The 16,663-nt window shown below is 46.9% G+C and overlaps 1 protein-coding gene across 1 annotated transcript; it reads right to left on the bottom strand.

The window, feature by feature from the left end:
* Positions 1-301: 301 nt before the first annotated feature.
* On the bottom strand, positions 302-6,639 carry KRT4 (keratin 4). The gene is made up of 9 exons (XM_035002591.1): positions 6,178-6,639; positions 4,134-4,348; positions 3,123-3,183; positions 2,641-2,736; positions 1,928-2,092; positions 1,536-1,661; positions 883-1,103; positions 597-631; positions 302-486 (listed from the first exon to the last, which is right to left on the bottom strand). Exons 1-9 carry the CDS (start codon positions 6,637-6,639, stop codon positions 302-304), a joined length of 1,566 nt encoding a protein of 521 aa, XP_034858482.1.
* Between the last annotated feature and the right edge of the window lie 10,024 nt (positions 6,640-16,663).

Here is a 16,663-nt window from a genome sequence, read left to right as displayed (position 1 = left end):
GGGGATCCTGGGCTGGGAGGGGACATACATGACCCTGATGATTCTGTAGATGAAGCTCCTGTTTGTGGTCTCCTCTGCCCATGGGAGGCAAAGAGTCAGTTGACACCCCTCCCATTCCAGGGGGGCCACCAGGCCCAAATCGAGAAGAAGCTACCAAACTCCAAGAGGGCAGAGTCCACACTGGGGTGACACTGGTAAGATGAATCCCAGAGAGGGAGGGTAGAGGCAGAGGTGAAGGAAGCACAGAAGACACCAGGGCTGGGCCCAGCTGGGCTCGGGGGCGGCAGGGACCTTGTCTCCTCTATCGGTGGGATCTCTTGGTCATGGTGGTGGAGATGATCTTGCTGCCAGAACTGCCACAAACACCGCCACCAAACCCAAAGCCACTTCCGGAGCCAGAGCCAAAGCCACTGCCCAGGCCAAACCCAGAGCAGCTTCCTAATCCTCCGCTGATACCCCCAGCACCAGTGCCTCCACCAAACACGGCTGCAGGAGAAAGGGAAAGGATATGGTTATTCCAACAATACTGGCAATCGGGGGGTCTCCGCCCAAACCAGGGTGGACAAACAGCCATAGCAGGGGCAGAAGGTACTTACAGATGCTCATGGCACTCTGGCATTCTCCAGACATTCTATGGGGGAAACAAAGAACAGTGAGTCACAGTAGAACCCTGAGCCATGCTTGGTTCAATAAGCAGGTCTCAAGCACCTATCAATCCTTATGCATCCAAATTAAAGGACTGGATGTGAGCCTGTTGTCTACACTGCCCTGGATCATAATGCACCCATGCCGTACTGAAGCAGGTGGCCCAGCAGAGGTGCAAACTCCTGGTGCTGGGATCTCTCCCTCCCTCACATTCCTGTCCTGCCTTCCCTATCCCACCTGCACTCCTCGCCCTCCAGCAGCTTGCGGTAGGTGGCGATCTCCACATCCAGGGCCAGCTTCACACTCAGGAGCTCCTGGTACTCGCGCAGCATCCGGGCCAGGTCCTCCTTGGCCTTCTGCAGGGCAGCCTCCAGCTCTTTGTACTTGCTGTAGGCATCTTTGAGGGCCAGCTCCCCACGCTGCTCTGCATCAGCCACAGATGCTTGCAGAGTCTGGCACTGTAGACAATAGCATTGAACAGGAAATCATCTGTGTCCTGCTGTCAAGGCCTCGCCACCTGTCCCCTGTCTTGTGCCGGCTTTTATGGGTTAAGATGTCAGGATTCTGTCTGTCCTTTTCCCCACCTACTCTACTCTTATGCATTTCATTTACTCCAACCAGGGCCCACCAATGTCCCCACCAGACTGATTAGCTGAAGATGAGCAAAAAACAATGAAGAAGAGCAGAGAAACCTTATTTACCAGGGTGTCATGTCAGGTTAAGTAGGGTACTGCTGAAAGGACCTGGGTATGGCTTATATAAGGAGTCACAAATCCCCTGCATGCAAGCTCAGGATCTTCTGGCCTGATGCCTGAACTTCTTGTCTACTATGGAGACACCTGTCTTAGGCTCCTGGCCTTGTACCATGGTCAGAAAATGGTGACACTTACCTGCTTCTTGACATTCTCAATCTCAGCCCGCAGCCTCTGGATCAACCTGTTGAGCTCTGAGATCTCACTTTTGGTATTCTTCAGGTTGTCACCATGTTGGTCAACGGAGATCTGGAGTTGTTGGACCTAATATCCAGGAAAACACAGGGAACGAGGGGTCAGGCGTGTTTGGGTAGGGTCTGCTTTCAAGTTAACTCAGCAAGAATAGGCACAGGTGGCAGGGATAATACAAAATGTCATGTAATCTCAAATCAGACCAGAATCAGAGATTCCTGGATGATCAGTTCATCTCTGACTTCTCTTGGGCTTGAGCTGATGGTCACCTGCTCACAGAAATCAAAAGCAGAGCCCCAGAAACCACTCCCATCTTCTGAGAGATCCCTGACACCCACCTTGGTCTGGTACAGGGCCTCAGCCTCAGCCTTGCTCTTCTGGGCAATCTCCTCATACTGGGCACGGACCTCAGCAATGATGCTATCCAGGTCCAGGTCCCGGTTGTTGTCCATGGACAGGACCACGGATGTGTCTGAGACATGCCTCTGCATCTGGGACAGCTCCTGCAGGGAAAATATCTCATGTCAGGCCCCCCAGAGAGTCTTCCCTAATCTCTGACACCAGAAATCCACTGTGGTCATGCAGATGGCCATGCCACAGACTTAGATGGAAGCAGAGCTGGCTGGCATCCCAGTGTGTAGGGAAGGAGAAGAATGGTAAATTTCTATGTAGAAATCAAGTGATTGGTGACAATTCAAGACAGAAAAGTAATGCTTCTAGTCTTCACTGCTCTCTGGGATCCATAAGCCATCCCATGTCAGTAGGTGTTCAGTACGTTGAATAGAAGGGAAGGGAATGGATTCATTTCACCAGGGAAATGCTAGACAGCAAGAAATTCTATCCCATGCAATCTTGAGATCTAATCCTCCTTTCTAAGACAACATCTGGTTTCAAAAACCTCCCGGTTGAGTCTCTCACTTCAACTCTCTCTACCTATGAGCTAGCTGAGAGCACCCTCAGCAAGTAAGGGAGTTGGAGTCCTACTATAAATTCCCCAGCAGCCTCACAGATTCTGGATTCCCTTTTCAAATGCAGGGGATGAAGTCCTCACCGCAGCAAAGAGGACCCTCAAGAAGTTGATCTCATCGTTCAGAGCATCCACCTTGGCCTCCAAATCCACCTTGTTCATGTAGGCGGCGTCCACATCCTGCAGAGGAGGCAGGGGGAAAGAGACAAGATACAGAAATTCCAATAGGGACAAGGGGGTGTTAAGTGACACACAAAGGTGTTCTCAGCAGCCTTTAGGAAAGGCATCTCAGCACCAGGCAAAGTGGCAAGGGACAAATCATTTGACATCCTCTGCCCTCATGACAACTGCAGAAATGGAAGTTAATGATCCAAATGGGCTTTTTCCCCAACTTCAATTCCTTAGGGTCTGGTTCAGTTACCCACTCCTTTGACCACACAGATCTGGATAGTACCAAGTGGGGTAAAGGTGAGGCCAAGATGGACCAAACCCATGATTCAAGCCAAAGACCACTCCCAAGGGAATGGGTACCTCACAGCCTCTCCAGCCCCTCCTTCATGTTTTACCTTCTTGAGGACCACAAAGTCATTCTCTGCAGCTGTGCGCTTGTTGATCTCATCTTCATACCTGGGGGTAAGGATGAGAAGGAGAAGACAGAAGTCCCACAATGAGCTTGTGTTTCCCAGATCTCTGCTGCTGGGTTTCAAACACTTAACTATTTGGAAATATCCAGGTAATTGTCTACATTTTCCCATTTTCATACAAACATTCATTCAACCTACATTTATTAATTCCATGTGTGAGATACCAGTCTAGACCTTGGTTTATTCAGAGAAGTGAAAATCAAACTTAATAAAGACTGTTTTTAAGAGATAAGGTGTGAGGAGGACAACCAACCACAATCTGGTTGGTTTTATTTCTGTAGAAGGGCTGTTCATTTGGTGGATTAAATTATCAGGAATGCTGCCAACACTAGTTCTCTTTCTTTGGTGTGAGAGTGAATAGAGAAAGGGGGTTGGGATTTTCTCAGCTCCATCCCATAGTGAATCTAATAAGACCTACTATGTAATAAATGCTCATTATATGTCCAGTGCTATGCTACCTGCTTTCTCAATCTCATTTAATTCCATTTAATTCTAAAAAGTTAGGGTTATTATCCCCATTTTAAAGATGAAGAAAAACAAGGCTCAGAGAGGTTAAGCAAGTTACCCAAGAGCACGTAACTTGTAAGTGGAGGACTCAGTATTCAAACAAGGACTATCTGCCTCTACAACCTGTATTCTTCTGACCATACTACACCCCTTCTCATCTGTATGGTTTCTGATCTTGCTTGTATATGGCAAGCCCAACTCCCTGAATGTATCACTCATTTTCAGTTTGGGGCAACTCAGGGTTACTAGGCCACACCCCATTAGAAAGGGCCCATGTAGATGCAGGGGCACAAACTAGGGAACCTTCTTGACCCTTTTGGGATCTCTTGAGAGCTTGAATTCTAAATGACTGGACAGGAGCCCAGGAGCCTGGGGCATGGCTGGGCAGACTTTCTCAGGTGGCATCCCTCTATCCTCCATACATACTTGGTCTTGAAGTCCTCCACACTGTCCTGTGTGGTCTTCAGCTCAGACTGCAGGCGTCCTTTGTCACTGACCAAGGTATCCAACTGCTTTCTCAGGGCACTGATGTAGGCCTCAAAGAGAGGCTCAAGGTTTTTGCTGGATGTGGTGGTCGTCTGCTGCTGGAGGAGGTTCCACTTGGTCTCCAAGACCTTATTCTGTTGCTCCAAGAACCGCACCTGTGTTTTTAAAAGGCACCAACCAACCAATGAGGACCTGAAGCTTTGGCAGGAGGACTGGCCAAGGCCACCCAGGTGACCCAAGAGCCATGCAAGTAGGGCCACCATGTTGCAACTCCAGGCACCATCCACTGGGGTCAACATGGTGGCCCTGCTCCATGGCAGCAAATGAGCCACATGTGTTGTGGAGAACAGAGGACAGCCAGAGAGCCACAGGGCCTGACTACGCCACAAGTACAACCTCTTGACCCCAGGGATCCAGAGGCCCTGGGGGGAGGTGCCGAGAAGAACACTGAACTTCTAGGAAATAATAAAATAAACAAAACTAGGAGATACAACCACAGTCTGGGGACTCCTGCATCAAAGTGATCCTGACCCAAGGCAAAGGAATGATAAATTCACTGACAATTTTTAAAATAAATGGACCTGGGGCGCCTGGGTGGCTCAGTTGGTTAAGCGACTGCCTTCGGCTCAGGTCATGATCCTGGAGTCCCTGCATCGAGTCCCGCATCGGGCTCCCTGCTCGGCAGGAAGTCTGCTTTGCCCTCCGACCCTATCCCCTCTCATGTGTTCTCTCTCATTCTCTCTGTCTCAAATAAATAAATAAAATCTTTAAAAATAAATAAAAATAAAGTAAAATAAAATAAATGGACCTGGTGTGTCTCTTTAAACCTGTGTACAATTGAGTCTGAATAGTTAAAGATCAAGGCCCTAGACACATTCTGAGTCTCAGCCAGGCTCACCCTGCAAGGGGACGTCCCAGAACTCTCCCTCTCTCTGTAAAGACATCTAACCAGATAAACCAGGATAGCAGCTGAGCATGATATTCCCACTATGTTCTTCAGAGCTGAAAGAAAAGCAGGTGAGGGCGACTGATCACAGTCTGAACCCAAAAGGTGAGATGAGGGGAGATGAGACAAGGAATCACCAGACCCTGGGTCTTGGTTTTATATCTGTATGTCCTGGAGTCACCATAAAGCCCCTTTAAGCTAGTGATGGTTTATTCAACTAGCAAGAAGAGCAAGCACTTCCACTCAGTCTACTTCAAGATGGTTCAATCTTGCCCCATTCATCTAAGAGGACTAAGACCGATGCACAGAGAGCCAGGGCATCCTTGACTGAGTGGCTATACTCATCCACTCAATCATTAATCTCCGGGTGACTCAGCAATCTGGGCTAATCTGCTTGCTGTCATCCATCATACTTGGCTGCAGTTGAGCTTAAAAGACTTGATTCTCTAGACTTTGCATAGAAAAGGAAGTTGGATTACAAAAAGAAAAGGAGAGATCCCTTCTCTCTTCAAACAGATCCAGAAATGAGCAATTTTGTTCAGGGTCGGGAGGATGAAGGAGATGACCCCCCAAGGTCCTATTGGGACCCAGTCTGTCATTGGCATCAGTCCCTTTTTCATTTGGGAAACCAGCCTGGTTTTCTTCCGCTCCTACAACAGAAGTGTCAATAGTTAAATTATTACGTTAACTATAATTATAGTTAATTTTTAAATTATTAACCATGTTATTTCTGAAACTAAAATCTGAGGAAAAGCTGGGATGCCTGGATTCAGAAAAGTTGAGCGATTTGCCCAGTATACACAGCACATCTAGGAAGACTCCAAACATTGCTTTGGTCTGAGCAGCCTGTGCATTGCTCCCACCAGCCATGCACAAAAGAGGAAGACACAAAAGGACAGGGATTCCCCTTAAACAGCTGGAACATGGAGGCCCAGAGAATTTCAGTGGTTTGCAATGCTGCTGCAGGCTCAGGTCTGAGATCCCAGGACTCTGGAACCCTGGTTTCTACCACCTTATCTGGCCAAGGGGACAGCTCACCTTGTCGATGAAGGAGGCAAACTTGTTGTTGAGGGTCTTGATCTGCTCCCGCTCCTCAGTCCGGACCTTCTGGATCTCAGGGTCGATCTCCACGTGGAGTGGGGTCAGCAGGCTCTGGTTGATGGTGACCTCCTGAATCCCACCAGCAGGACAGGCGGGGAAGGCAGGACCACCCCATCCACTGAAGGAACCCCCAAATCCACTACCAAAGCTGCCGGCACCAAAACCTCCAGCAGCCCCAAAGCCAGCGCCTTGTCGGGACCCAGCCATGCTGATGGCGATGCTCTTCCTCCCCCCAAGGTTGTAGAGGCTCCTGCTGCCGAAGCCTCCAGAGGAGCAGCGGCCCGTGCCCCCAAACATGGACACTGAGCTGAATGCAGCCCTCTTGCCCCCACCGACGACAGCTGAGCCACAGCTAAAGCCCCGGGACCCGCCTCGGACACACTGCTGTCTGGTGATCATGGCTGGAGGGAGGAGAGCGAGCTTGGAGTTGTCAGAGAAATACAAGGGGCCAGGCCTGTGAATGTTGCAGCCCTAGCCTGGGTCTCTTATATGTGCTGGAGCAGCAGGGCTTGGTTGCAGGGGCATAAAGGGAAAAATCTGAAACATCTCTGGGCTTGGCCTTTGGCACAGGCCCATCCTTCTCGTACCTGCTGAGTATGTCACTAAATACACCTACAGATGTCATTCGGAGGGCACAGTTTACAGAATCCCAATACACTCCCCTCCGGGAGAACTTGAACCAGTGCTCCAGGTCCTCCTGAATCACAGGTCCCTGCCCAGGCCCAGCCCTTCGGGCCCGCCACTCACTGCACTTCCATCTCGACAGCCTCCCTGGGGACCCTGGCTCCCCACAACATGGCCCATTGCCCATTCTCTCACTCCACAGAGTTTGGAAACTGAGGGCCTGGATTCAAGAACACAGCCCACGCTTACCTGCTCTGCAAACCTGGAGCAGGTCACCGGCTGGGGCTCAGTTGCTTCACCCAGAAACTGGAAATAATACAAACATTTACCTTCACCTCTTCTCAAGATGCAGGGGGATGATCATCATTGTAAACTGTCAGAAGCTGCACCTATATTTATTACCATCATTATTATTCCTCCATCTGCACTCAGCCCCACATGCACCTACAAAAGAAGAAATCCATAGTCCAGCCTTAGAACCTTCCAAACCTAGATCAAGATTCACCTCAACCTGACACAGTTGTTGAGGACCTACTATGTGCCCATTGCAGAGCTGGGGACTGAAGAGAGCTAACTGCCTTGGGCCCTCAAGAATCCCATTCTTTCTCCAGCCTCTGTTTGGGTCTATGTAGGAGTCTAGATCAGCGTTCTCCAGTCTGGGTCCCTATTGGGTGAGCCCCACTGCTCCGTTTGCTGCCCACATGTTTGCTTGGCCCCACCAGGACAGAGCATGTTCTGTTTTCCCATAATGATCCCAGCGTTCGGGGCAGGAGTTTGTAATCCTTTTGGTGCTGAGGACCCCTTTGGCAGAATAGCGACACCCATGAGCCCCTTTTCAGGGCAATGTTTTTAAATGCAAAATCCTAGGTGTTAAGCCCTAACTTAAATTCTTCCCCACTGAGTGACATGGACCTGTGTTCAAATCCCACCTTTTGCCACTAACAAGCCAAACTCATTCAGCCCATCCTCTCATTTCTAAAGGGACCCCGCAGCACCTAGCACATAGTAGGTCAGTGGACATTCATTCTTACCCTGCCCAAACTTTGCCATTGCCACTTAGGATAAGAAATTAGACAGATCTGCGGCCCTCCCCCTCTTCTAAAGCCCTGATAAGACTGCCATTCTAAATCTGGGGAACAGCAGTGATCAGGGCCTGGGTAATTCCCACAGGCCCGAGCTGACCCTGACCGACTGAAAGCTGGCAGAAAGGACTAGCTCCCTCCCTGCAAAGAGAAAGGGCAGGGCCCATGAGGTGCAAAGAGGGAGGTCAGTGGATCCAGTTCTCGGGGATGGGGCTGCAGGGAAGACTGGACCGCCTGGGAGCTCCCTCCTCTCCCCACCCCCACCCCCACCCCCTCTCCCTGCCCCCCTCTTACCTCTACCTCTGGTCTGCACCCCTCCCTTGGCACCCCCCACCTCAGCCTTTGCTCAGCTCCACCCGCCCCAGCCCAGGAGACCTCTAAATAGATGGAGGGTGGGTGGAGAAGCCGTGGCAGCGAGGCCAGGAGGCCCCTAGGCTCCATCAAAGGTCCACGGAAGAAAGCCCAATGGGTAGTCCATCCACCTGCAGTAAGTGAGCATCCTAGAGTCAGGACCACCTCCTATAAGGGATGCAGCGGAACCTTCACTCCTTCTTTCAGTGAGTATTTATTGAGTGCCAGCTTTGTGCCAGCCCTGTGCCAAGTGCTTTATACCCATGGCACCATTCTACCTTCCTAAAAGGTCTCCGAGGGGTCACACAGTCACACGTGGTGGAGCCAGGACTTGAACTCACACCAATCTGGTCCCAAAGGCTCTGCACCCCCAGCCTCTCACTGTATCATCCTGCCTAGTATGAAGTCAGTTGTCTAATTTCTACAGCAGCCAATCCAGAATCAGGCACCTGAACAAACCTAACCGAACTGACCATTCAGGTCAAGGGGGCTCTGAGGGCACTGATATCCCAGGGTCTACTGACTTCCACCCTGACCCCAGGCGTGGGCAGGGCTGGGAAGGAAGATGGAGCTACTCTAGGTATCTGGGGCTGCCGCTATGGGAACAGAGGAGATCTGGCAGCAACCCCCGCCTTGGAAAGCTGAAGTCTGATTCTCAGCTGTCCTGCCCCGAGAGGAGATGAGAAGGCCACCAGGATCACAGCCTGAGTGAGGGCCCGGAGCTCAGACCCTCTGCACCTCCCACTCACCGCTCCGTTCTCTTGCCCCTGGAGGGTTGATGAGAACTTTCATGGGCTAGGAGGAGGGTTTGCATCTGCAAAGGTGAAGCCCCAAGGTGGCTCCTGATGGCTCCTGGTGGCTCTCCCGCTCCCCCTGCTTATGCTCTCTCTCTGTCAAATAAATAAATAAAATATTAAAAAAGAAAGAAAGAAAGAAAGTAGGGGTAGAAGGGATTGGGGGGCAGGGATAATATATAATATATAATCAATCTAATTTTGTGCCTGTGGGTACTTCTCAATTGAGGTACTTCTCATGAAGCTAACGCTAAATCAAGGCACATACCATCCTGAGATTTAAAGAAAAATAAGACAAGGGGAAGGCCGTAGTGCTTTACAGATAGAAGGGACTCTCGTTTAGAGCTGCCATTATGTGCTGGACACCAGGTGCCTTTCTTAGAACAATTCCACTCCTCACAACAACCCTGGAAAGAGGTGGTGCTATGCTCAGTTTAGAGCTGCAGACTTTGAGGCTCAGAGAGGTTACGTAACTTGCCTGGGCTCACACAGCTAGGACGTGATAGCAGTGGGAAGCCAGACCTCTGGGTCTAACTGCAAAGCTTGTGACCTTAACCTCTACACCACAGTGCTTTACATCAGTGACTCTGCCCCACATGATACCTGCAGAAAAAAAAAACCAGCATCTTCTACAGACCGTAGCTTATGATCCACCAGAACGGCAACAGGTCTTGACCAGCACGCTGCATATTCTGCAGAGCTGTCTCTGCTCCTTCTGTCCTTGCTTTTGTCATATGATAGGTTGCTCGGTGTAGGTGACCCTGCCCTTGCAAGTATCCAATAAGGTAGGACGTCGTCCCGAGGGGCCAATTCTGTGTCCTTCAATTAACCAAATCCAAATTAACTTAATTACGAATCCTACAATAAACCCAAACCAAACAGGAAGAAAATTCCAGACAAGAGCCATATTCTGTGGCTTTATTAAGTCAGAATTGTCAGAAGTTCACAAAACCTCAAACTGTAGCCTGCAAAATTGAGGGTAGACATATGGTCGGTCTGCAAGAGGGATTTCACCCTCCAATGAGAGAGGCAGCGATGGGGGTCTTTCCCTGGAAAAAGGAGAAACCTGCTGCCCATCCTGGGCTGGAGTCAGGAGACTGGACGAGGCGACTCTAGCAGACCGCAGTGGCTAGAAGCTGGTCCCCAGCCCACCCCCACAGCTTCCACTGCTGTCCTCCATGACCCTCCCTCACCTGGCGCTGTTCCTGACTTTATCAAAGAGGATGAGCAGCTGACAGGGGTGTGAAGCAGAGGCGGGAGGGAGGGTTTGCTCTGGGCTTTCAGCTTGGGATTATGGGGATCCCGAGGTCTTTCACTCAGCCCCGAAGCTGCTGTGTGCTGTGAGAAGCGCCCCCACCCTCCCTGGCCGGTCTGTGCCCTGTCACCGGGCCTCGGCCGCCACATGGGGTCTGAGTCACTCTTTGGGGAGCCAGAGCCAATTGGGGATTAGAGACTCTAAAGAAAAGGACCAGTCAGCATTTCGGGAAGGGGCCAGGGAGATCAGTGAGAGGTGGGACTCCTACATCCCGGGGTGGGGGGAAGGGTTCTGTGCACGGGGTCTCCCCTTTCCCACCCTGGGCATGAGCAAGCAGGGGTTACCTGACACATTTTGACAGCAAAGCCATTCTTGTCATCAAAACCATGCCTGGCCCCATTTGTAAAACAGACAAAAGGAGATATGCTCCGATCGGTGCAGAGCGGAGGGCTGTGAGGTTCTCACCCACTGCCTGCACCCCTGAGCAGCCCCTGGGGTCCTCAGGCTCCAGGAACTTGGTGTGGGAACCCCTGTGTCCAGGCCATTCCCAGTCTTCAACGAGTATTTCTAAGTAATATGTTGTTGTCAGTGGAGCTTCCTGACAAGTGATATAATCTTGGAGTGTTATTGCATGATAATCCAAATGTCTCCATTTAGGTTTTAAGCTCTAAAATATAATTTCAATGAAACCATCTGCTTGTTTTACTCTACCATGCGCAAGCTCCCCAGGGCTCTCTACCTGTTTTCTCACCTATAAAATGAAAAGTTTGGACTAGATCCCATCCAAAATCCCTTCCAGCTCCAGTACCCCCTGCTTCTCTGTTTCTTTTTCTATAAAAGTGGCATAACCCAGTTGTTAAGAACTTGGGCTCTGGAATCGGATTGCTTAGGTTCCATACCCAGCTCTGCTACTTACTGGCTGTGTGACCTTAGACGAGTTACTTAGCCATTCTGTACCTCAATGTCCTCTTCTGCAAGATGTACTTCTATCAGAGGCTGTTGTGAAGAGTGATTAGTTAGAGGGTTAACAGCAGTTCCAGCCCACAGCAAGCACTCCGTGAACATTAGCTATCATTCCTAGAAGGTGTCGGACATGGGGGGTGTTCTACACTCCAACCCCTAGAAGAGAAGCATCGCTCTGTAAGTGTGACTGTTTCCCAAGCTAGAGACCACTCAGGTTGGTAACCAGGTGAGCTGGTTTTGCTAAGTGCTAAGACTTTATATTCCTAAGCTGTGGTTTAGGGTTTGGCTCAAAATCCCTCTGCTGGCCTTCCCGTAACCCTGGAGGAAGTTTTCACAGGGCATGTCTGGGCTCTTCCAAGGAGGACGGGGTGGCCAGGCTCAGAATGCTGGCAATATCAAGAAGGATTCATTCCAACAGGAGTTCTAAGGTTGCCCAGGAAGAGGTGGGTACAACGATAGCCTCGACTCAGGCACACTGATTTGGCGGCAGGGTTTTGGGGTTGTGGAGGGCATAGACCAGTTGGGTGTGGAATGAGGAGTGGGGTCCAGGCTTAGAGTAGGGAGCTGTGAAGATGGAGAGGAAAAGGGGTGACTCAGAGAGACATGATAGGGAAAGGACCAATAAGATTTGGAGAGAAAGGTGGGCGCCTGGGTGGCTCAGTTGGTTAAGCGACTGCCTTCGGCTCAGGTCACGATCCTGGAGTCCCAGGATCGAGTCCCGCATCGGGCTCCCTGCTCGGCAGGGAGTCTGCTTCTCCCTCTGCCCCTCCCCCCTCTCATGTGCTCTCTCTCATTCTCTCTCTCTGAAATAAATACATAAAATCTTTAAAAAAAAAAAAGATTTGGAGAGAAAGGGACGCAGGGGTGGGACAGAGGTAGCCTCATGGAGAAAGGGCACAGGGCTTGAAATCAGCAGCCCTTGACACCACTAACCAGCTATATGGCTGCTGGTGCAAGAGTTAACTTCTGTGTGCCTTAATTGCCTCACCTGTAAAATGGGCTATCACGTGCTCCCCCTACTGACTTCTGCGACTGCTTGAAAGTCACGGGCAAAGTAATATATTTCTGAACCACAAAGTCCAATTAAAATGTGGATTTTTTCCAGTTTTTATTAAGATATAATTGACACACAACTGTTTAAGGTGTAGAGCAGAATGACTTGGCATATGTGTCTATTGCAAAGTGATTATCAAAATAAGATTAATTAACATCTATCACCTACATAGTTACAAAAAAACTTTTTCCTTCTGATGAGAACTTTCAGGACTTACCCTCATAGCAAATTTCCATACAGCATTGTTAACTATAGTTATTATTTTGTACATTACATACCCAGAATATATTTCTCTTATAACTGGAAGTTTGCACCCTCTGACCACTTTCATTCAATTCCCCCTTCCCCCAGCCCTCACTTCTGGTAATCACACATCTGATCTCTTTATCAGACATTTTTTTTTAGATTCCACAAATAAACAAGAGCATACAGTATTTGTCTTTCTCTGTCTGACTTATTTCGCTTAGCATAATGTCCCCAAGGTCCATCCATTTTGTCTCAAATGTCAGGATTGCCTTCTTTTTTATGGCTGAATAGTATTCTGTTGTATTATATACCACATGTTCTTTAGCCACTCATCCACTGATGAACACTTAGGTTGTTGCATGTGTTGGCCATTGTAAATGATGCTGCCATGAACATGGGGGTACAGAGATCTCCAGCATCGTGATTTTGTTTCCTTCAGATATATTCCCAGAAGTGGAATTCTAGATCATATGGTAGTTCTATTTTTAACTTTTTTAAAAATTTTATTATGTTAATCACCATACATTACATTATTAGTTTTTTATGTCGTGTTCCATGATTCATTGTTTGCGTGTAACACCCAGTGCTCCATGCAGAACGTGCCCTCCTCAATACCCACCACCAGGCTAACCCATCCCCCCACCCCCCTCCCCTCTAGAACCCTCAGTTTGTTTCTCAGAGTCCATAGTCTCTCATGGTTTATATCCCCCTTCAATCCTCCCCTTCATTTTTCCCTTCCTACTATCTTCTTTTTTTTAACATAAAATGTATCATTTGTTTCAGAGGTACAGGTCTGTGATTCATCAGTCTCACACAATTCACAGCGCTCACCATAGCACATACCCTCCCCCATGTCTATCACCCAGCCACCCCATCCCTCCCACCCCTCTCCACTCCAGCAACCCTCAGTTTGTTTCCTGAGATTAAGAATTCCTCATATCAGTGAGGTCATATGATACTTGTCTTTCTCTGATTGACTTATTTCGCTCAGCATATTACCCTCCAGTTCCATCCACGTTGTTGCAAATGGCAAGATTTCATTTCTTTTGATGGCTGCATAATATTCCATTGTATATATATACACCAAATCTTCTTTATCCATTCATCTGTCGATGGACATCTTGGCTCTGTCCAGAGTTTGGCTATTGTGTTTTTATCCCAAAGATACAAATGTAGGGATACGAAGGGGTACGTGCACCCAGATGTTTATAGCAATATTTTTAACTTTTTGAGGCCCCTGCACACTGTTTTTCATAGTGGCTCCACCAGTTCACATTCCCACCAGCAGTGCACAGGGTTCCCTTCATCTCCACATCGACACTAGCATTTGGTCCCTCTTGTCTTTCTGATGAGAGCCATCCGAACAAGCATGGGGTGCTATCTCATTGTGGTTTTGATTTGCATTTCCCTGATGATGAGTGACATTGAACACCTTTTCATGTACCTGTTGGCTATTTGAATATCTTCTTTGGGAAAATGTCTGTTCAGGTCCTCTGCCCATTTTTTCATGGGATTATTTGGATTTTCTGCTTTTGAGTTGTATAAGTTATTTATATATTTTGGATATGAACCCCTTATCAGATATATGATTTGCAAATATTTTTTTCCCAATCCATGGGAGGCCTTTTCATTTTGTTGATTATTTCTTTTGCTGTGTGGAAGCTTTTTACTTTGATATAGTCCCACTTATTTTTTATTTTGTTGTTTACACTTTAGGTGTCATATCCTAAAAAAGATCATTGCCAAGACCCCTGTCAAGAAACTTTTTCCCTATGTTTTCTTCTAGGAGCTTTATGGTTTTAAGTCTTACATTTAAGTCTTTAATCCACTAAAGAGTTAATTTTTGTGAGTAGCATAAAATAGTTTTATTCTTTTACATGTGAATATCCAATTTTCCCAGCATCATTTGTTTGAATAGACTGTCTTTTCTCCACTGAGTATTCTTGGCTCCTTGGTCAAATTTTAGTTGACTATATATGCATGAATGGATTATTTTTGGACTCTTGATTCTGTTCTATTGGTCTCTGTGTCTGTTTTTATGTTGGTACCATACTGTTTTGATTAGTATAGCTTTATAATATAGTTTGAAATCAGGAAGTGTGATGCCTCCAGCTTTGTTCTTCTTTCTCAGGATTGCTTTGACTATTCTTTTATAGTTCCACAGAAAATTTACTATTGTTTTTTCTATTTCTGTAAAAAAAAAAAAGCTATTGGAATCTTGATAGGGATTGCATTGAATCTACAGATGGCTTTGGGTAGTATGGCAGGTTTAACAATATTAATTCTTCCAATCCATACACACAGATATCTTTCCATGTGTTTATATCTTCTCCAATTTCTTTCATCAATGTCTTACAGTTTCCAGTGTACAGATCTTTCTCTTCCTTGGTTAAATTTATTCCTAAATATTTTGTTGGTTTTGATGCTATTGTAAATGGGATCATTTTCATAATTTCTCTTTCAGATAATTCATTGTTAGTGTATAGGAACACTACTGATTTTTGTATATTGATTTTGTATCCTTCAATTTTACTAAATTCATTGATTAGATCTAAGGTTATTTGGTAGAGTCTTTAAGATTTTCTATATATAAAGTCATATCATCTACAAAGAGAGACAATCTTACTTCTTCCTTTTCCAATTCTGATGGCTTCATTTTTTTTTTCTTGCCTGATTTCTCAGGTAAGGATTGCCAGTCCTTTGTTAAATAGGAGCCATAAGAGTGGGCACCCTTGTCTTGATCCTGGTCTTAGAGGAAAAGTTTTTAACCTTTCACCACTGGGTATGATGTTAGCTGTGGGCTTATTATACATGGCCTTGCTTGTTGATAGTTTTTATCATGAATGGGTGTTGAGTTTTTTTAAAAGCTTTTTCTGCATTTATTGAGATGATCAGATGATTTTTATCTTTCATTATATTAATGTGATATGTAACATTTATTGATTTGCGTATGTTGAACCAACTTTGTATGCCAGGGATGAGTCCCACTTGATCATGGTGTATGGTCCTTTTAATGTGCTGCTGAATTCAGCTTGCTAGTATTTTCCTTTTATTTTTGTTTTTTATTTTTTTAGTAGTTTCAGAGGTAGAATTTAATCATTCATCAATGGCATATTACACCCAGTGGTCATTACATCAAGTGCCCTCCTTAATGCCCATCACCCAATTATTCTTCCCTCCCACCCACCTCCCCTCTAGCAACCTTCAGTTTGTTTCCTAGAGTTCATGGTCTCTTACGGTTTGCTTCCCTCTCAATTTTCATCTTATTTTATTTTTCCTTCCCTTCCCCTATGTTCATCTTTAAATTCCACATATGAATGAAATCATATGGTATTTGTTTTTCTCTGACTGACTTATTTCGCTCTAGTTCTGTCCATGTCATTGCAAATGGCAAGATTTCATTCTTTTTGATGGCTGAGCAATATTCCATTGCATATATACACACCACATTTTCTTTATCCCTTCATCTGTCAATGGACATTTGGGTTCTGTCCATATTTGGCTATTGTGGACATTGTTGCTATAAACATTGGGGTACATGTGTCCCTTCAAATCACTATGTTTGTGTCCTTTGGATAAATACCTAGTAGTACAGTTGCTGGGTCTCTACTTTTAACTTTCTGAGGAACCTCCATACTGTTTTCCAGAGTAGCTGCACCAGCTTGCATTCCCACCAACAGTGTAAGAGGGTTCCCCTTTCTCCACATCCTCACCAACATCTGTCGTTTCCAGACTTGTTAATTTTAGCCATTCCGACTGGTGTGAAGTGGTATCTCATTGTGGTTTTTATTTGTATTTCCCTGATGCCAAGTGATGTTGAGCATTTTTTCATGTGTCCGTTGGCCATTTGTATGTCTTGTTTGGAGAAATGTCTATTCATGTCTACTGCCCATTTCTTGACTGGATTCTTTGTTTTCTGGGTGTTGAGTTTGATAAGTTCTTTATAGATTTTGGACACTAGCCTTTTATCTGATAAGACATTTGCAAATCTCTTATCCCATTCCGTAGCTGGCCTTTTGGTTTTGTCGACTGTTTCCTTGGCTGTGCAAAAGCT

The sequence above is a fragment of the Mirounga leonina genome, unplaced genomic scaffold (assembly GCF_011800145.1).
Source record: "Mirounga leonina isolate KUSES-001 unplaced genomic scaffold, KU_Mleo_1.0 Mir_126, whole genome shotgun sequence".
Lineage (NCBI taxonomy): Eukaryota > Metazoa > Chordata > Mammalia > Carnivora > Phocidae > Mirounga > Mirounga leonina.
The sequence above is the reverse complement of the archived record's forward strand: the minus strand, read 5'-3'. Positions and strand labels throughout refer to the sequence as shown.

Coding starts and splice junctions, on each gene's coding strand:
- KRT4 (XM_035002591.1), bottom strand. CDS start 6,639: ATGATCACCAGACAGCAGTGTGTCCGAGGCGGGTCCCGGGGCTTTAGC. Junction 4,349..6,177: donor TTGCCTCCTTCATCGACAAG/GTGAGCTGTCCC, acceptor TTAAAAACACAG/GTGCGGTTCTTGGAGCAACA. Junction 487..596: donor CCAGAGTGCCATGAGCATCT/GTAAGTACCTTC, acceptor TTTCTCCTGCAG/CCGTGTTTGGTGGAGGCACT.